This window comes from Sceloporus occidentalis, unplaced genomic scaffold, assembly GCF_023333645.1.
Source record: "Sceloporus occidentalis isolate IW3139 unplaced genomic scaffold, rSceOcc1.0.p SCAF_4, whole genome shotgun sequence".
NCBI classification, from domain to species: Eukaryota; Metazoa; Chordata; class Lepidosauria; order Squamata; family Phrynosomatidae; genus Sceloporus; species Sceloporus occidentalis.
Genome location: NW_028316984.1, coordinates 194403467 through 194424712, shown reverse-complemented (window position 1 = coordinate 194424712; position 21246 = coordinate 194403467). Strand labels below are relative to the sequence as shown.

Here is a 21246-nt window from a genome sequence, read left to right as displayed (position 1 = left end):
TTTTGTGATCCCTTCTTATGGTGTGGCCACTACCCCATTTTAGTCATCTTTACTTCAAGGGAGAGTTCAGGCCTGATCTGCTCTAAGACCCATCCATTGGTCTTTTTAGTGGTCCATGGTATCCACAGAACTCTTCTCCAGCACCACATCTCAAATGGGCTGGTTTTTTTCCTGTCCACTTTCTTAACAGTCCAGCTCTCACACGCATACATGGTGATGGGGAATGCAATGGCTTATACGATTCTGACTTAGGTATTGAATGATCTTTCTTTACACTTTAGGATCTTGTCTAGTTCCTTCATAGCTGCCCTTCCAAATCCTACTCTTCTTCTGATTTCTTGCCTGCAGTCTCTGATTGAAGACTGAGTCCAAGTATGGAAAATCTGGAGTCAGCACTATATAAATAAAGTATAATACATAGTTGTTTGAGTGTTGGACTATGTCTATGACTCCCAACTTGGCCATGAAACCCTCTGAGTGACCTTGGGCAGGTCGCATGCTCTCAGCCTCAGGGGAAAGTAATGGAAACTCCCTTCTGGACAAATCTTGCCAAGAAAACTCTGTGATAGCTTTGCCTTAGGGTCTCCATAAGTTGGAAATGACTTGAAGGCAACAACATCAACACCAGCACCAGCATGGAAAATCTTGGAATCATTTCAATCTCTTCATCACGGTCTTAATTTTTGTAGATTGTCTGTGGTCATAGGAAAAGCCACCCAGAACAAGAGAGCACTTTGGCAGGATAGTCTCTAAATAATATATACACCTACACCAGTTTGTAGCCCCTCCAGATGTGAGATTGCAGCTCCCAGCATTCCTAGCCACTGGATATGCTAGCTGTGGCTGTTGGGAGCTGCATCCCATCAACATTTGGAGAGCCACCCAGTTGCCTACCCTCAATTTTAAGTTTTATTGTTTGTTGTGCCTTCAAGCCCCGTCTGACTTACGATGAGCCTAAAACAGCATGGATTAAAACACGTTAAACCATATAAATTCATTAAGTTTAAACACATAAATATAGGATACATTAAGATCATCCAACATAAAATTTAAAATATACTAATTTAAAATTCATAGTTTACAATTGGCTGGGTAGGCCTGTTGGAAGAGAAAAGGGTTTAATACTGTTTTAGGGATGTTCGACAGTGAAACAAACTCCCTCGGAGTGAAGTGGAGTCTCCTTCCTTGGAGGTTTTTAAGCAGAGGCTGGATGGTCATCTGTCAGGAATGCTTTGATTTGGATTTCCTGCATGGCAGGGGGTTGGACTGGATGGCCCTTGCGGTCTCTTCCAACTCTATGATTCTATGACTGTTTTTATGTTATGGAACAAGTCTCCTCCCACCTACACCAACCTTCCTTCACCTTCTTTCCTCCCCCCCCCCCACTTTTTTCTACTTCAGTTCTTTATTTTAATTTACTAGCTATAGATCTGTCATGTAGTAAATAAACTAAAAAGAATTATTAAGCCCTTATGCTTCATACCCTAACCTTTCCTTATAAAGCAATCTTTAAAAGTTAAGAGTGTTGCTTTTCACAAACCTTGGAAGCTCACTAAAGAACCACCAGCTCTGTCAATAACCTTATTTTGAAGTTTAGTATTCTGATAAATTATATGGGAATGGGTGACTCTGGTTTAATCCAATACAGGCTTGGCCAGACTCTATTCCTGTTTTCATTGACATTTACAAGATTAAGGAACAAAAATGCTGCAGTTATGCTTTGAAGGCTAAATTTTTTTAGTACACATTTTGCAATTTTCCCAGTTCTGAGGGGGGGGGAATACAAGATTTGTCTTAAAAAAATCCTTAGTGAGGCAGTGAATTTTCTGACTATAGTAAGATTCTAGTTTTCTCCCAGAACATCTTTTTTAAATAGCTAGATGAAAAGTAATTAGCATTTGGTTAAAAGGGGCTTCACTCTTTTTAATCTTTCTGAGTCTTCATCCATCCTACTTCTTTTGTCTGAGGGTGTATCTGCACTGCAGAAATAATGCAGTTTGACACCACTTTAACCCCCATGGCTCCGTACTACAGATGTCTGTGATTTGTAGTATGTTCAGGAACCAGCACTTTGGCAGAGAAGGATAAAGAGCTTGTGAAACTAGAAATCCCAGGGTTTCATAGGCTAGAGCTACAGCATTTAAAGTGGTGTCAAATGGCATTATTTCTACAGTGTAAATGCACCCCAAGTCTATTCAAAACTGATAGGTCCTCAAGAGACAATGGAATGTAAATGTAAATACGAATTCTAACTTGAATGCTTCTGATTTATGAACATCAAAGTAAATTTGAAAGCATCTTTTGTATTTCAAGCACATTCATTTAATGTCTTTGTGAATCTGAGCCTATATGTTAAATGTCTTCTGACTTTGCATTCACTTTGTATTTGCTTTCCCCCAGATAAAGATCTTGCAATGTAACTGTCTCTTTTGATTCCACCATTTACAGAGATCCTCATCTGGTGCTTCCTTTGGCTTCTCAGTATTTAACTTAATGAATGCGATAATGGGCAGTGGAATACTTGGATTGGCATATGCAATGGCCAAGACAGGAATCATTGGATTTAGGTATGCATATTTTAAAAAAACAAAACAAAACAGGTACATTGTTAAGAATTTTGAAAGACTTTGTGCTTAATATATTAACCAATACATTAATCCTTGTCCCAGGGATAAGATTTTTTCTAAATTCCAGAAACAATGTATGATTTGAAATATATTTATAAAACAGGATTTGGGTAGACTGGGAACTGTTAAACTCCTGTTCTCTTCCCCTCTTGCCAGGAGTTACATAGGCAACTTGCCTGCCATAAAATGTTGAGAATTAGGTGCAATGGTTTATACAGTAGAAATAGTATTGATAAGTTGTGGTGATCTCAGACACAAGTGATGAGATATAACTGGCGGGGAGGCAAGCATGAGCAAAGCCTGTTGAAGGTCATTTGTGTGAAAGAATCTGGTTGTAACAATAAGGAAGGGGGTGGAATGGGAAATAGAGAAATATAACAAAGTGTAACAAAATGAATTCTAACAGAGAATAAGCCTGCCTGAAATTTGAAATCATGTGTAATTTAATTAGGCAATTTTAACGCTTGCTGGTCAGTTCCGACAATGAAGTTCTATAGTCTCTTAACAAAGGTTTTCTGAGTTTTAATTATTGAAGCCTGGATTTCTGAACTAGGTATACTGCTGTACTTCACACCCACCCATGTACACATATGTGCAGAGCGGCAGCATGAGAAGACAGAATCTTGTGGTAGATGGAACAATACTATTTATGGCTACCAGTAGGGGATGCCATTTTTAATGCTCCCCCCAGAGTTAAGAACAAAAGAAAAAACACTCCATGCAAATAAACCATTAAAACAAGGGAGAAAGGTTTTGTGACCATAATCTGAAGAAGGGAAAGACTGCAGGTCTCTGGCGCTGTAAAGCATATGTTTTGCATGCAAAACACTCCAGGTTCAGTCTGTAGCATTTCCAGATAAAGCTGGGAAAGGTTTCTCTTTGGTCAGTGCAGTAGGTGTTATTGAGCTTCATGGACCAGTGGCCTAACTTAAATAAGGCAGCTTGCCATGTACTTCAAGATATGTCAGTGTAAGAATGAAGAAGTATTATGAAATGGACTCTATTACTCGCAAACTGAAGTCCAGACGTCCCCAGTCTGGTGTGACCTTAATGGTTTGGACTACAAATCCCATCACCCTCAGCCAACATGCTCAAGGGTGATGGGAAGTGTTGAAAAAAAATGGAGAAATCCAGGCGAGAGAAATTTGGAAGAAGCCTACTGTCCTTTCAGAACATTGCTCTGCTACATTCCTTGGTCTCATATGGACCTCGGTACTCTGACTAGAAGTGGCTTTTCAGACCCTCATTAGAGATCTTTCTCTCTACCCATTTCTGGAGATGTCAATGAACCTGGGAACATCTTCATGCAGAACTTGTGCATTACTACTGAACCATTGCCCTTGTCAGCTTTATTCTTCTTTCCCCAATGCTTAGTTTAAACAGTTGGAAACAGATCTTGAGATGATAGGTAAATTAGCCAGCCAGAGCAGTTTATCTTTTGTTTGGTTACCTTTCCACTGAAGACAAACAAATAGAAAATCAAATGGTTGACTGTTGTTTACCAGAGTTTACACTTTGAAATGGTCTTTTTGCTGTTATACATGTGTGTCATGATAGGATCTAATTTTATCTTATAGAAAAGCAGAAGATGGAAAATACTGAGTAATCAGCCATGGTGTGAATTGTAGTTCTTCAGCATGGGCCATCAAATGAGGAAATGTGTCTTATGATTTGTTGGTTTGTGATGAAACTCAACCTCTCAGCATTCAATTTTTATAGAGAATTTCCTAGTTAAGTGTGGCTTTGATCATTTCTCTTTTCTGTCCTAGTGTGTTGCTGTTGATTGTTGCCATTCTTGCATCTTACTCCGTATTCCTGTTGCTTACTATGTGCATTCATACGGGTAAGTGAAGGCAGAGTACAGCTCTAAGGTGTTGAATCAAATTGTCCTTAAGAATGGGCACACATGAAATACAGTATGACCTCTATATCCAGGGGAAGAGAATTTGTTCCTGGACTAAATATGAAATATGAAAACTCAGATAATAGAAATGAATGACTTCAGGCAGAAGTTGACCATAGAGTTGCACTGGAGAGCCTAGATTCTAACGAATCTCAAGAAAGAACATTTCCAATAGTTTTGTAGAAGAACATATCAAAATTACGAACTGAACAAAAATGCTAGTTATACACAGTTATAATTTGATAGGGAGAGTTTTCTCTCTGTCCCACCATCATCACAGATATATATTTTGGGAACATGAGAGAGGGCCTTCTCATAGGCTGCCCCCAGGCTCTGAAACTCCCTTCCCAGAAAGGTTAGACTGGCACTCTCCTCAGTCCCTTTCTACAAACAGGTGAAAACCTTTCTGTTTTGACAGGCTTTTGAAGACTGATTGTTTTGGCTGGACATGCTTTGTAAATTGTGTTGGATTTCCTATTTGTTATTTTTGTGCTGTTCTGTTTTTTATGGTTTTATGTTTTAAACTGGCTTCAGCTTTTTTATATATATATAGTTTAGTCACTTTTTAACTTTTGTATTTTGTGAATTGTTCACTATGTTTTTTAATCTGTTGGGAGCCGTCTTGCGTTCTGAATTGAGAAGAAGGTAGGATGATGATGATGATGATGATGATGATGATGATGATGATGATGATGATGATGATTTGACAGAGAGAATGCAGTATCTTCAGTAGTGAGGGAGCTCAGGTCACGAAGCTTGAACCCTGGAGGTGAATCTAGTTTTCTGAGGATTTCCCAGACTGCCATGGTTCTTTCTTATGATGCAGTGTGGGGTTTTTTTTTCATTCTAAAAGACTGAAATACCTCTCATATGCTTTAGTTACTGGCCATAAAAAATTTAAGCTGAAATGTGCTGGCATTTTTGACCCCACCTTACTAACCTTGATGCACCACTGGTGTGTGCCCCCCGATGACTTTTGTGAAATTGAATTCAGCTTTCAGGTTGCAAGAGATTTCCAAGCCTTGTTTTCTACGCAGTAATGTGCAGTGAGGGGAAGATCTTTAGTTGACTGCAGTATAACCTTCTTCCTCCTCTTGATCCCAAGAGCTTCTTTGTTAACCCTGCCTTAAATGCAGCACTGTCTTTAAATAAGCAGACTGTAAATGTCTGCAATAAGTAAATAAAACAAGCAAACCCTGAGGCTGGAACAAGAAATTTTCTGATCATGGCAGTTGTATTTGCTGGTGGAAGAGGTGCTTGAAATATCGTCCTTTTGCTTTCTGCTGTGCAGACCTCCATCTCCTGCTGCTGTTGATGCCTGGCAAAATAGGTATGGGAGGGCATTTATGTTTATGGCAATAGTGACAGAATTGTGACTACTCAGTGTTAGTGAATATGGAGCGGTTACAAATCTATAACTCTACGTTATGTATATGCAACATGCCAGCTGTTCTTTCATAGAACCATAGAGTTATGAGGCAGCACAAGGGCCATCCAGCCTCTGTTTAAAAATAAACTCCGCCACTCTCTGAGGCAGTGTCTTCCATTGTCGAACAGCTCTTAGCATCAGGATGTTGTTCCCAATGTTTAAGTGGAATCTCTTTTCCTGTAGTTTGAATTTGTATGAGTGCTTTGAGAATTCGTGAATTATAAACCAGGCTAGACATTTTTTTTTAAAAAAAATTAAAACTAGTCCTGGAATTTTTTCATGCACCGGTCAAGATTTTTACAGTTCTGTAATGTGGCCAAGCACATGTTCCAGGATTATGCATATGCTGTGTGAAAATAGCAGTGCCATAAATTTGCAGGGAGAATTCAAGTTAATTTAAAGGCAGGATTTGACATAGTTTGGAAGTGGGCTGATCACTTCAACAGATGCTCAGTGTCTCTGCAGAATGAGTCAAGCTTGGAAGATTAGCTCTGTCAGTTTGAAGGAGAAGCTGAGTGAGCAGACTTTTCATTGGTTGGATGTCTCTGAGATCATGAAGTCCTCACCTTCTTTCTTAATCCTTCATTTTAAGATTATATAGTCATACATAAGGTTGACAAAACACCTGAAATGTGGAGGGGTATTTCTTGTACAAGTGAGTACATGTTGAGTTTGTCTTGTGAAGGCCAGGGCTGTCTTGTGTTGGTTATTACCTATAAAGCCCTACGTGGCTTGGGCCCGAGTTACTTGAGGGACCGCATCTTGCCCATATAATCCACCCCGCACACTCAGAACAACCGGGAAGAACTTGTTGGAAATTTCACCTTCTAAATATGTTATTACTTCCCAGATGGCCTTCTCAGTAGCGACTCCACAAATCTGGAATAGTCTTCCCGACAAGCTCTGTCTTATCACCCCCCTGGAAACATTTAAAAAGAGGCTTAAAACCTTCCTCTTCTGTCAAGCCTTCCCCCCTGGAAAATGAAGTCGTGTACTCTGATCCCATTGACTCTCTACCTCACCCTATTGATTGATTGTTTTTAGATGTATATTGTATTTAGTGCTCTTGGTTTTATCTATTTTATGATGTGTTTTGTAATTGGTTTTAAACTCTATGTAAACCGCTTTGATCTTTTTGGAAAAGCAGTATATAAATAAAATTTATCATTATTATTATTATTATTATTATTATTATCACTAGGATTGGCATCACCTGGTGTGGTAACTCATGGTGTCACCCCTCCGATTTACCTCCTCCCATACCATATCATACAGAACCCTTAGTAAAGTTTTTTGTACTAGTGTTTCTCATAAATCGTAATTCCCTTATATCATTGGTAATGCAGTCAGCCCCCAGTATCCACAGATTTTTTTATCCACAGATTGAAGCATCCACAGCTTGCTAGTATTTTTATAATATATACATTCCAAAAAGCAAACTTTAATTTTTCCATTTTATATAAGGGACACAATTGTACTATGCCATTGTATTTAATGGGACTTGAGCATCCATAGATTTTGGTATCCACGGAGGGTCCTGGAACCAAACTCCAGCAGATACCAAGAGCCCACTATGTGGGCTGTGACATAAACAACTAGCACAATTTGGATTATACCTTTAAATTAAACACACACATACACACAGTATAAATGTATTTACGTGTACATTATTTCATGTGGTTAAAGTGAAACTTTGGTAAGATAGGATGTTTTAAAAGAAAATTAAAACAGAAAATTTAAACATTATTTTTTAAACACCCTAGGACTCTCCTTTCTCCACTCCCTGAACCTCACCCCACTTCACCACCTCTTCCATTGTGCTCTCCAGTGTTTTAAAGGGACACTGGCGAATGCCACAACCAGTTTCTGCCAAAAAGCAGATGTTCGGGGAGCAGTGGTGTCACCCCCTCTTCAGGTGTCACCTGGTGCAGCCTGTACCCCATAGTGATGCCCTTGGATTTGACCTGTGGAATGAAACTACACCAATACTCTGTGCCTTCCCTTGTTGTCTGAACTCTCCTTATCTTGAATTTTCCCTTCCAATATTGTCATCATATGCTTATGGCTGCTTTTTCATTCTGTAATTGCTTATTAATTGCCCATGCTGGTGGGGGGATTCTGGGATATAGTCAACAAAGTAGCTTTTCCAAATTCATTCTGATTTTGTAGCTAGCTTCTACTTTAATCTACTATCTGTGATAGTAGAAAGTTCTTGCATAGTACTGTATTAAAAATAAGGTTTTTTTAAGTTTAGTGCAACATTCTTCCAAGTAAGCAAATTTAGAAGGGGCCTGTTAAAGTCAGGAACTATGTCCTATGTTGAATTTATACAAAGGGATATTTTGTAGTACCTTTGAGGCTAACTAAGAAAATAAGTTTGTAGCATAAGCTTTTGTAGACCTAGGGTGCACCTATACTGAAGAAATAAAGCAGTTTGACACCATTTTACCTGCCATGGCTCTATCCAACAGAATCCCAGGGTTTGTAGTTTTGTGAAGCACCTACACTCTTTGGCAGAGACAGCTAAAGACCTTGTAAAGCTACACATCCCAGGATTCTATAGGATGGCGCTACAGCACTTAAAGTGGTGTAAAACTGCCTTATTTCTAGTGTACACCCCTAGTCTGCTTCATCAGAGGCTCAGTGAAAACTTAAGCTACATACTACAAACTTCAGGGGCTATACATTACTGGCTGGATTAGGGCTGCGGCAACCTTGCGTCCCTGATCAGTCCTCTGGAGAGCACAAAAAGGAGCCGCAAAAAAGTGGCTCCTTTTTGCACCCTCCAAGGGGTGCCATAGCCATGGCGGCATGGCTTTATGACATCCCTTTAGTACTGCATCATATGGATGCTGCACTGGAGGGGTGTCATGATGGCACATGCAGTGTGGACTGGCACACGCCAAAATGGGGGAGGGGTTAGGGCATGCAGTGTATGGACGCTGCATCCTAACTTCGACCACAGGCCGACACCAAAGTGCTACAAGAGTCCTTTATATACTGATACCAATTAACACAACTATGCCTTTGAACACACTCTGCCCTTCCTTTATGCTGAGGATCCGTTCCAGACCCCCCCCTCCCTGCATAAAGGGAATTCCACCTATGCTCGAGCCCCATTTAAAAGAATGGGGCTCATGCATGCGGCGGCGCGTGCACAACAAGGGCACGTGCCCCATTATACCTTATGGGACGCGTCATCCCTTCTCCCAGTGCAGCTTTCAGCGTATGCTGAAAGCCACATAAGGCACACCCACGTATGATGCAGGCGCACTGTATATTGAATTTAGCAATCCTGTTATCACAAATCCCTCTGTTCCTCTCCAGTTCTAGTTTTTTATTGGCATCCATAGTGACCCTAACATAGGGGTGAGAATTATGTTGCTCTCCAGTTGCTGTTCAACTACAACTCCTAGCATCCTTCAGCATTGGCTATGTTGGCTAGGGCTGGTGAGAATTGCAATTTAGCAACATCGTTTTATTGAATCATTTGCTGTATTGCTATGTATTTTATATGTATTATCCTACTAGAGAGGCAGGCTAGCTCCAACAGGCCTCCCTGGAAGAAGATTAACCATCCATTAAGAAGCCAAGCCCTCCCTCCAGTCCATCTCCCCTGATCCAGGCCTCGAAGGTAGAGAAGAACTGTTGGCCTTCATCCCCTTCCCCACCACTACTCCCTTCTCCTTTTGTGTTGTGTCTTTTTCGATTGTGAGCCTGAGGGCAGGGAACCATCCAATTAAAAATATTGTATGTACAACACTGTGTAAATTTACAGTGCTTTATAAATAAAAGATAATAATAATAATAATAATAATAATAATAATAATAATAATAATAATAATCTGGACAGCTTTGCATTTCTCATCCCACCCTAAAGCATGATGTGGATGGGTGTCTTCTTACTTCTTCACTTTTCTTTTGTTCTGACTCCATCAGAGATATGAGAGAAAGAGGAACTCTGGGTCAGCATTATCTTAGTTTCTTAGTTATTGTTTTATTGCAACACACACATGCTCTTTGCCCTTATGAGTTTGGCAATTCCAGTATAGTTTGGCCTGATTCAGTCCTGGGCTTGTCATATCCTTTTCGTAATGGCTAGAATTCAACATTAAGGAGACAGAATGTAATTTGATGCTCGTGGAGTTAGGTAGCAGTTGCACAACACTGCCTCATTTGTGAATTGTGGTGTTACACAATTGAATTCAAACTGCAGATGTGCATACACATCTGCATGCACAATGCAAATGGGCATCCATGTGCTATGAGCAACCATGACAACTCTGCTTCCACACCTTAAATTTAATATAGTTGAAGAAAAATGTCAATATGCATTTCTGTAGGGAAACCTGTGCATAGGGATATAGGATTCTAGCCAACATCTTTCTGTCTTCCTGTTTCTATTTCATGGCTTTCATGTTGTGTGAATACTTTACTTTTCTCTTTCTTTTTGTTTTCTGTAGATATCTTTGGTCAATCAGTTCACTCTTTCCTGAGTCTTCTCAAAGGCTGCTGCTCTTGCCTTCTTTTTGTACTTGGCCTTTGCACTTAAATAGTCAAAGAGGTATGATCTGGTTGTTGCTTTTTATCCTCTTAGTTATATTTTGTTTAGTTAGGTGATAGCCGTTCCATAAAAATGTATGAGGCACCTTATTAAAAAAAGTCACCAGTTAAAAAGTACAAGTCACCAGTTAAAATGTCTGTTTTTAACTTTTGTATGGTTTTTAATCAATTTTATGGTGTTTTAATGCAATATTTAATTGGTTTTCAAACTTTTTATAAAAGTTTTTAGTTTGTTGTTCTGGAAGCTGCCTTGGGTCCCATCCTGGGTGAAAGGTAGTATATAAATAAAGTAAGTAAATAGCAATTTAAAAAAAAAACCCACAAGAATAGCAGTCAGTTAAAGTGGCAGTAAAATAATCATATTAAAGTTAGACAGAAAAATGCCCAGTGGGTCAATTTCTGAAAAACAATTTTAAAAGTAAAGCCGTCTTTACCTGAAGGCAGACAATGGCAAGTGATGGATACTTGTGGCAGTCCCTTAGTAGAACAACCTTCTAGTAGGAGGATTTTCTGCAAGAATATGCAACCCAATGTACTACTAAAGTTGACTCTTTTTGTACACATACCAGGGAGTATTGTGCACTGAATACCACTGGACTTCAGCTGGAATCAACATGTACAAGACTGTTTTGCTTGTTAGGTTACATTTGTTGTTGTTTGCTGCCTCCGAGTTGATCCTGACTGAAGGAAGCAGTTATTGCCCCAGATTTTAAGAGTCCAGCAAAACTTACATGGGGTAACTTCCTGAAGCTACTTGGGTACTGCTTAGTTATTGATTACATTTCTGAATATTTATTTATTTATTGCATTTACATGCTACCTATCTCCAGTCGTGGGGCCTAAGGTGGCTCACAAACAATAAAACAAAATGTAACAGTAGAATAAAACCAAATTAAAATATTGCCATTTTAAAAAACATACATTAAACAATGTAAAATCATTAAAGAACATACAAACATTAAAACTAAAGTACCTAACCAACCTTATAGGATTACTACCTGTGAGCAATTAGTCATTAAAAACATACTTGAACAAGAGAGTCTTTACCTACCAGCGAAAGGAGACCAGGTAGCAGGCCAGCCTGGCCTCTTGTGGAAGGGAATTCTACAAGATGGGAGTAGCCCCTGAGAAGGCTCTCTGCTGAGCCTGTGATGATGGTGAGATTGAGAGAAAGCCCTCCCTTGAGGATCTTAAGACTCTGGCAGATTTGTATTTAATCCATCATAAAGGTTACTGTAAGGAGCAGTAGCTGTTCAGGAAATTTCAAAAGAAAATCAGCATGTGCATTATAGATTATAGCAAAGCCTTTGACTGCATAGATCATGAAAGGCTATGGAACGCCCGTAAAGACATGAGGGTCCCCACGCATCCATATGGGTGCCGCCATTTTGACGTAAGCGGCATGCAGTGTCCACACATCACTGTGCGTTGTTTACATAACGAGTGCGCCATTGGTAAAATAGTAAAAGAGTTCTTATATCTGGGGTTAACATTGATAGGAACTGGGATTGTAGACAGTAAATTTAGAAGATTAAAAATAGAGAGGACGGCTATGAAAGAACCAGAAAAGATCCTAAAATGCAAAGATATACAATTGAGCACAACAGTTAGAAACATACAAGCCATTGTATTCCCTATTACCATGTATGGATGTGAGAGCTGGACAATTAAGAAACAAGATAGGAAGAAAGTCAATTCATTCATAATGTGTAGTCGAAGGCTTTCCTGGGTGGCATCCATCGTTTTTGTGGTTTTTTGGGCTATGTGGCCATGTTCTAGAATAGTTAAAACCATGTTCTGGAACAGTTAAAACTCTTCTAGAACATGGCCACACAGCCCGAAAAACCCACAAAAAAACCATTCAAAATGTGTTGCTGGAGAAGAGTGCTGAGGGAGGATGCATGCTAGATGAATGGCCTCTATTAGGGAGGTCACAGATAGGAATTTGCAGGAATTAAAAGCAGTCGTGGACAGGGGCTTTTGGAGATGTTTCATGGGCCGAGATTGATGCAAGGGCAGTTAACAACAACAACAACAAAGCTGTTCAGTAGTGAATGTCTGAGAAATCTCTGGCTATGAGCCTGTACCTAGATGCATAACAATGTAGGCCATGTTCTAGAAGAGTTTTAACTGTAGGGTCTTCTGGAGGTCTTGGAAGCTGATGTTATTTTTGAGCACATAGTGAGGTGCTCCTCAGACATCCCTTGTTGTCTGCTGGCCACTGTGTGTCTGTTGTGTGTGTGGATGTGCGTGTGTGCAAGAAGAAGGTGAATGTTATGCAGGGGAGTGGGAGACATTTTATAGCCCTGCCATGGTGAAATTTCACAATGTCTCCCGATGCAGCATCTTGGCCCATGTTGTAATATCTTGCCCCAGTTTTATTTCATATAATAAATAAATTGTAGTTAGCTGGTGGTACAGATTATACACAAAATTATTGGGGAAATTATATACTTGTCAGAAATTTTAGGGAAATTATATGGATTTTCTTCAGAGAAAGTTGACTTGTACAAACCAGAGGTTTGGAGAAAAACACTGCAGTCGAAATAAATGCAATGGCAGCATATTTTACTTATGATTCTTATATACCTTTTGCTTGAGTATCATAAGAAATGATTATATGGTTCTTGCAGGAAATATTTTCTCAGCAGCCAAAAGTGGAGATTAGTCAGGTTTTTTTCCTTTAAGGAAGAAAGTAATAAAATATGTATATTGCCTCTATGGTTAAAGCAACAAACATTGTTTGTTAAAAGTTCGGTTAATTTTTGTGTCTATTTTCATTTAACTTTTAAATAAAGATGGGCAATAAAAACAAAAATGATTTTCATATTAAATAATTAATAATTAATATGAAATAATGATATTGATTTGGATATCAACAAATACAAAACATTCAGTATAATTAGATTTTTGTATAATTGGACTGACGATTCAGGGTTGCTTTGCATATATTGAAAAAATCAAAAATTTGAGGTTGAGTATACTTGCTTATAAATGCAAAATGAGATATCTTGGAAATGGGACCCAAGTCTATACATGAAATTCATTTATATTTTGTTATACGTTTTACACATAGCCTGAAGGTACTGGTATACACAATGTTTTTAATAATTTTGTGCACGAAACAAAGTTTATGTACCTTGAACCATCAGAAAGCAAAAGTGTCACTATCTCAGCCACCCATTTTGGAGTATTTCAGATCTCAAAATTCCAGATAAACACACTGCAAATACTCAACCTGTATATTGATATATATAGTGACTGTATGCCCCTTTCCATTTTTAAATCCCAAAGCATTCACTATAAAAATATTGATAGATGTTTATAATATTGAGTAGACCTGTTTATTTGTACTTAGGATATTTGTTGGAATCAAGCATGATGTTTATGTTAAGTGAACAACCAGCATGACCTTCCCATCCCCAGATATCGGGCAGCAACTGCTATGGTCTATGGAAGTCTGTTATGTTCCCCTGTTGATCGAGAAGCAGCTGGCTGCCATTTCAACCCCTTCCCATGAGCAATATCCATTGCAACAGGCAGAATCAGGATCCCTGTCACAATTCACCCTCATGTTGGAGAAGTCACTTGCACAAAGGGAGAGTGGGAACTATAGCCAGTTGATTCCCAAGCAACAAGGGAATGGGCCCATGTTGATTGCAGTGGCTGCTTCCGTGTAAATAGAGAATGGGGGATTTTCATGGTCACTGTAGCTCCTATACTAGGGGCTACATTTTTGTGTGTATGTAGCTTCAGGTTGCCTGTTGAGCTATGGTAACCCATGGATTTCATAGGGTTTTCTTAGGCAAGGAATACTCAAGAGGTAGTTTTGCAAATTTATTCCTATGAAATACATCTGGTATTCATTGGTGGTATCCCAACCAAGTACTAACCAGGGCTGACCTTGCTTAGCTTCCAAGCTCAGACAAGATCTGGTCCCTTTAAGATATTTGTAAGAATGGGCTAGGGTGTTACATTGTTTTAAATTTTTGTAAACATTTTTACCCTTTTAACTATATTTTATTCTTATAACTTGTGATTTCTTTTAATATTCTAATAATTTAATTCTGTTTTAGTGTACCTTTTTTGAATGATTTTAACTGTACTGTTTTTTAATATTATAAGCCACCTTGAGTCCCAGTTTTGGGAAAAGTGCGGGATATAAATTATTTATTTATTTAATATTTAGACTCACAGGCACCATAAATATATAATAGTCATAAGTGAATAACTCCAGGTTATGCATTTGAAATTATGATGCAGGATTTTGGCCACTGTATTTAAGATATTTATTTGCATTTATGACATTGCTAATTTCTCACTCATGCATCAGATTTATACAGTGAAGATTTCTATTTCAGAAATATTTGTGTCTCTTTATATAAAATACTAAATATAATAAAATGCATTAATAATACAAACACATATATAATTTGACTTTTCTCCCTTTTGATAGCTGTCACTTCTTACGAAGATCTTGGTCTCTTTGCATTTGGCTCAGTTGGAAAGGTATTTACCAAATTCATTTATTTTGCAGAATCCTCTTGTTCCTCTTATTCTGTAATCAAGATTATACTCCAGTAAATATGCTGGACCAAAAAATAGTAAGAAAGCAGGAAGCAATTTCTAAATTAGTAAAACATGGGCTAAGCTCCACAGGGATCCAGAATCTGTATGAAGCTCTGTGTTTTTCCCCTTCTTAGGCTGCACTTTGACACTACTTTAGCTGCCATGGCTCAATACTATGGGATCTTGGGATGTGTAGTTAGTTGTGGCACAGAAAAGGCTAAATAGTTCACAAAACAATCCCAGAATTCCATAGCGTTGAGCCATGACACATAAAGCAGTGTCAAACTGAATTATTTCTGCAGTGTGTTTTGGACCTTAGTCAATTGGTCAGTACCAAGTACATTTCCTAGTATAACTATACTGAGTTCAGGATTAAAGGTCAAGTTCAAAATCTGTCACCAACTGGAGGACTATATCTAGCATACATGCAGATTTGCACTGTATCGTGATGAGCATGAAGATTATCTAGTTATAGCAATAGTTTGTCTGGTGGTAGGTGTATATTTTATAAATCACTTGGGGTTGCCATCATATGTTTTATAAGGCCAGCATCTTGTCAGTGACATATGCAGGTGTAAATTGTGCTATGCATGAAGAGTGCATTTTGTGGGCAGTGTATAATGGTTGTAGTCAGTTGATGGTGTGTGAAACTGGTGTTTTGCATTTGAAGCCATTGTACATGGTAGATGTAAATCAGAGTTCACTGTTAACAGTCATGTGTATTCGCTACACATAGAGCTGTGTTGCTATTCATTAGTTGTGTTGTTCAGTGGAAATGTAATCCACTGGTGCATGTTTATACTACACTGAAGCAGTAAGTGTTATGTTGTAAAAACAACACGATGCCATAATTTTAAACTATATGTTTTAAGAAGAACTGCTGGTTTTAATTACGGTACCTTTTTTCCTACCATGTCATCTGGATAGTCGTTATTTTCCATTTTAACATGAGCTTAATCTTTTCTTCTACTTTTTGTTAAAGAACTGGTTTGAATGAAATTTCTGTTTTTCTTAACTGTTTTTCTTCACTGTTTTGCTAGGTTCTTGTGGCCAGTACAATCATTATACAGAATATGGGAGGTAAGAAGTGTTAAGTAACAGTAACTGATAATACTGACTCTCCTTCAGAGATAATGTACAGAGTGCTGTGTTGAGAACAAATGTGTGTTATTAGTATGAAACAGTTGATGGTAGGGGACAAGTGACAGTAATTTGATTTATTCATGGTTGATGGCATTTTCTGCTTGGATGTGTTGGACATCAGTGTAATGTTATTGTTCTTAACCTCTTAGCAATACCCTGTGATAGATTATGATATGTTTACCTGCTTTTGGAAAATTGCTTCTTTGTGATTTTTCCTTTGTTTACAAAATGAGAACAGATCATACTCTTTTCCTACTTTTCTCTGTGACTGCAATTCATTACGGTATGACGTAGTATCATAATTCGGCATGTGGACCCCTGCTAGGCTGAACCATGTACCACTGCACCAGACTTACCATACAGACTCAGACACTCTGCCCTCCAATACAGCCATTTGTGTGCCACATCGGGAATGGGAAAGACCAGAGAGGCTTTTGTTTATGTCCATGTAATGTGGTACTAAATTATTAAAGCAGCACTGAGATCAGCTGGGGTCCTTCAGAGGACTCATCACTGACGTAAGCACTTTGCATCTGGCCACATGGAAGTAGCCAGATGCTTCTCAGATCCTGTATGCACCCCACAAGGCACAGAATGGCCACACCAGGGGAGTGGGCTTCTGAGGCTGTATGGTAAGTTGTGGCACGGGGGGGGGGGGGACTACTGCAGAGGAAGGAAGGGAAGATCAGCCTCCTCAGTACTCCAGAAAAAGACATGCACAGGTCTAAGGAAAATTTATGCATGTGAAACCTATACATGCTAAAAGAATGGCAGCCTGTAATTGTTGTCCCCCAGACCCAGTCACTTGAAAAGGAGAAGGAGGAGGTGGAATTGTCTGCTTTTGTCCTACCTTCTGCAGAATGCTCTGCAGTTATCCATGATGAGACTATGTGTGAAAGGGACCTAGGAGTCCTAGTAGACCACAGGTGAACATGAGTCAACAGTGTGATGTGGCAGCTAAAAAGGCCAATGCTATTTTAGGCTGCATCAATAGAAGTATAGTGTCTAAATCAAGGGAAGTAATAGTGCCATTTTATTCTACCTTGGTCAGGCCTCATCTGGAATCCTGTGTCCAGTTCTGGGCACCATACTTCAAAAAGGATGTTGAAAAATTGGAGTGTGTCCAAAGGAGGGCAACCAAATTGGTGAAGGGCCTGGAAACCATGCCTTATGAGGAAAGACTTAGGCGGGTTACAGACCGCCACTTTGCGGCGGTCTGCCGCCGCCGCTGCCTGCTCCATGCGGGAGCCGCAGCAGCCACACCGCGCGGCTCCTGCACGGACCGATAAAGAAGCTCCAAAATGGAGCTTCTTTAAGTGGCGCCTCTATGACGCCGCGAGGTGCCAGGGGCGCACTCACGACGTCATAGACGCCGCGACACGTGCGGACGCACAGCGTCTGATACATAAATATGGCGGCGGGCGTGTGGAACGGCCGCCGCCATATTGTACATACAGAATATGTACTAGGGTTAGGGGGGTGCGGAAGCACCGCCCCTTCCTAACCCTAGTACATATTCATTACGTACTAAATGGCAGTGTGTAACCCGCCTTAGGGAGCTGGGTATGTTTAGCCTGGAAGAGAGACAGTTAAGAGGTGATATGATAGCCCTGTTTAAGTATTTAAAGGGGTGTCACATTGAGGATGGAGCAAGCTTGTTTTCTGCAGCTTCAGAGACTAGAACATGGAACAGTGAATACAAGCTATAGGAAAAGAGATTCCACCTTTACATTAGGAGGAACCTCCTGACAGTAAGAGCTATTTGACAATGGAACACACTCCCACAGAGTGTAGTTGAGTCACCTTCTTTGGAGGTCTTTAGCAGAGGCTGGATGGCCATCTGTCTGGGATGATTTGATTGTGAGTTTCTCATGGCAGGGGGTTGGACTGGATGTCCTTGTGGTCTCTTCCAACTCTATGAAAAAGTTGGCACCTGCAAGAAACAGCAGCAACAGAGATTGTCTGAGCAAGAAACTCAAGTTGAGTTCCTTGCTCCCTAGTAAGATGGTTTTCATCCTTCCACATGAAGTGAAACCATCCTTGCAAATCAGCCAGGTGGAATAGGGCATTTTTTTAAGCAGCAGAATTTTTGGAGACCACCCAGTCAGCAAATAAATCTGCTGTTCCACATTCTGTTTGCTCAATAAGTACATGTAACATAATGGGGACAGCAAGTTCCATTTTAAAACATGGAGCATTGATTAATGTCCCCACCTGCAATTGGGGGTGAAAAGAGCCAGCTGTTCCTGTTATACATCCTGAGGGAACAAGCCGGCACAATTGCAGCTGTAGACACTTCATGGTCATCATTTGAAATTTCTTATCCATTTCCTCATGTTTTGTGTAAGGAAGAGCCTTAATATATAAGTGGAAACACTGAAACCAAGATACCAAAGTTGTGGCATGGCATAATTCCTCCATGATTATATATATTCCAAGGTATGCTGCCAGTTATTGCTCTCCTTATATTTAGGACTAGACCACTCACTTTCATAATTCAATTTCGTGCCCTTCTTTGTAGAACAAGTTGTGTTTTAAAGTTGTAACAAATGCTTGGTGTTCACTCCAGACAGGAGTGTGAACATGTTAATCCTAACGACTAAAGATTATTTATTCGTACCAGTTTGAGGTGACGTTACAGAGCAAGAAATGAACTTTTTAATTTCCTTTCCTATTTGACTGGACCTCTAAATAAACATCATTAAACAAGCTGAGGATAAGTGGTGAAGGATCAGACAGACCTAGGACCCTCATACAAGAGTGTGCCGGCAAAAGGAAATTTGAGTCTCATTTCCTCCCCCTCCTCTCTACAGTTCATAACCTATGTGTGTCACTTTTAATAAAATTCTCCTAAGCAGCCCTAGAGGCCTGGACTAATGCTCACAGAGTGTTATCAAACTACTTTTTCCATCCTCTGCGATAATCCTGGCTGTCACATTTCAGAGACATATCTGCCCAAATTCTCATTTTTATTTAATTCAAAAGCCTGCTTTCATGATTGAACAATATTATTTCAAGGGTTTAAACAGCAGTGATCATTTGGAAACTTCCAGGTCAGTTTGGTATGCAGTGTCTTTGGTTCACCATTTTCCCATGAAAGAACACTTTTCTTTTGCAAAGTGTATGTATTTTTTTTAAAAAAAAAACTTTTGAATGTTTTATGTCATTTTATACTGTTTTTAGCTAGATGATTCAAATTCTTTTAAAAATGTTATTGTAACTTTTTAAAAAACAGTTTTATCTATGAGCTGCCTTGGGTCCCTTTCTGGGAGAAAGGTGTCATGGTAATGAAATAAATAATAAATAGCTCTCTCGCTCCCACCTCCAGTAATAGAACTAAGCTATTCTGCATCACTGCAAGAAGAAAGAGCATAAGAAGAGCCATGTTGGATTTACTTGAAAGCCTGTCTGAAAGCACACAGAAAGGCCACCAGCAGGATGCGAGTGCAACTGCACACTCCATTTTGCTGTCCCTAGCAATTGATATATAAAGAAATACTGTCTCTGATGCTGATGACATATAATCGTACTTACTAGAAGCCCCATCCAACATGAATTTATACAATCCTCTTTTAAAGCCACCCATGTTGGCAGCAATGATTACATTTTGTGGCAGTGGATTGTGGATGACCCTTGGTTCCAGGATTATGAGAAAGGTGCTTCACATCTCCTTTCTCTACATCATGCATAATTATATGTACTTTGTCATGTCTCTCTATTCTTTTCCCAGATGTCCTTTCAGGACTGGCTGCTCCATAGCTTTTTGTATGGACAGCATAACGTTGGCTTGTTACATCCCCAGGACGTACTAGGGTTAGGAAAGGTGTCCATTCCGGATGCCCTAGCCCTAGTACATCCTGGGGATGTACAAAATGGCGGCACTATATACACATGGGCGCTGCCATGGGGACGTCACCACCGCGGCACCTCCAAACGGGGCGCTCTTTTCGCGGCGCTGGAAGGAGCTCCATTTCAGAGCTCCTTCCAGGATTTGCGTCGCTGGCGCAGCCTCTACACAGCTGTGCCAGTGATGCAAATGAGAAAGGGGCCAAGCGGCCCCTTTCTCAGTGTCCCCGCCGCTGTCGGGTATCCTTGGGGCATGAAGCCCCAAGGACACCCCTTTCCAGGCTGCGGGGAAGCGGCGGATCGGGGCCTCAGAGGTTGCCGCTGTGGCAGCTGAGGCCCCAATCCGGTGGAGAAAGGGCCGGATACAGGGCGGTCTGTAACGTGCCGTAGGCAGTTTTATTTGGGGTGGAATTTGCTCTTTTTTGCAGCAATGGCTACACATTGGGTCAGCATTTTTGTTAAGCTATCTGTCACAGCCCCAGGTTTTCTTCCTTGGTCAGTCGCTGCCTGCTTATATCCCATCAATGTGTATAGCCCAGTATGAATCAATTTACACTGGTTTACACCGAATCTCATTTGTCATTGTATTGCTTTGTCTTTTGGCTACTTTTGGAGCTTTCTGCTGTGTAATTTTGTTCTCATCACTTGAAATAATTCCATGTTACTAGCAAACTTTGCCACCTCACTGCTTAGCCCTTGCACTAGACTGTTTTATGAGAAAGTTAAAAAGCACCAGTCCCAATACAAATCCTGAATTGACCCTACTTCTCACAGTCTCTCTATTGTAAGTACTGACCATTTATACTTACTCTTTGATTCCTGTCCTTCAGCCTGTTTTTGTTCCAAAAAGGACTTCTCTTATCGCATGTCTGCTAAATTTATTGAGCAGACTTTGGTGTGGGATCTTATCAAAGGTATTTTGGAAGTCTTAAGTAGATAATGTCTACCAGACCATTCCTCTCGATGTGTTTATTGACACTTCAGAGAACATGAAAAAAACAAAGGTGGTTTGGATTACGGGTTATGTGTGCTTATTTCCTTGTGAAAAGTCCTTGTCACAGGGGGAATATGTCACCAAACAAGTGTCCTTGCTGCTGTTTCCACCCCATCTGCTGGTCACTTGGTGTAGAGCTGCATCCAGTATATTTTCCAGGAAAGAGCTGAAG

The 21246-nt window shown here is 39.9% G+C and overlaps 1 protein-coding gene across 5 annotated transcripts in view; it reads left to right on the top strand.

The window, feature by feature from the left end:
- SLC38A6 (solute carrier family 38 member 6) overlaps positions 1 to 21246 on the top strand; it is a 78490-nt gene that overhangs the window by 1615 nt on the left and 55629 nt on the right. For 4 of the 5 annotated variants that reach the window (XM_089522762.1, XM_089522761.1, XM_089522764.1 and 1 more), the window contains exons 2-5: positions 2449 to 2567; positions 4397 to 4470; positions 14979 to 15031; positions 16132 to 16171. In XM_089522762.1, the coding sequence (XP_089378888.1) occupies positions 2449 to 2567; positions 4397 to 4470; positions 14979 to 15031; positions 16132 to 16171 (286 nt within the window). The remainder of the gene's footprint in view (positions 1 to 2448; positions 2568 to 4396; positions 4471 to 14978; positions 15032 to 16131; positions 16172 to 21246) is intronic. The other variant, XM_089522763.1, reaches the window with a different exon arrangement.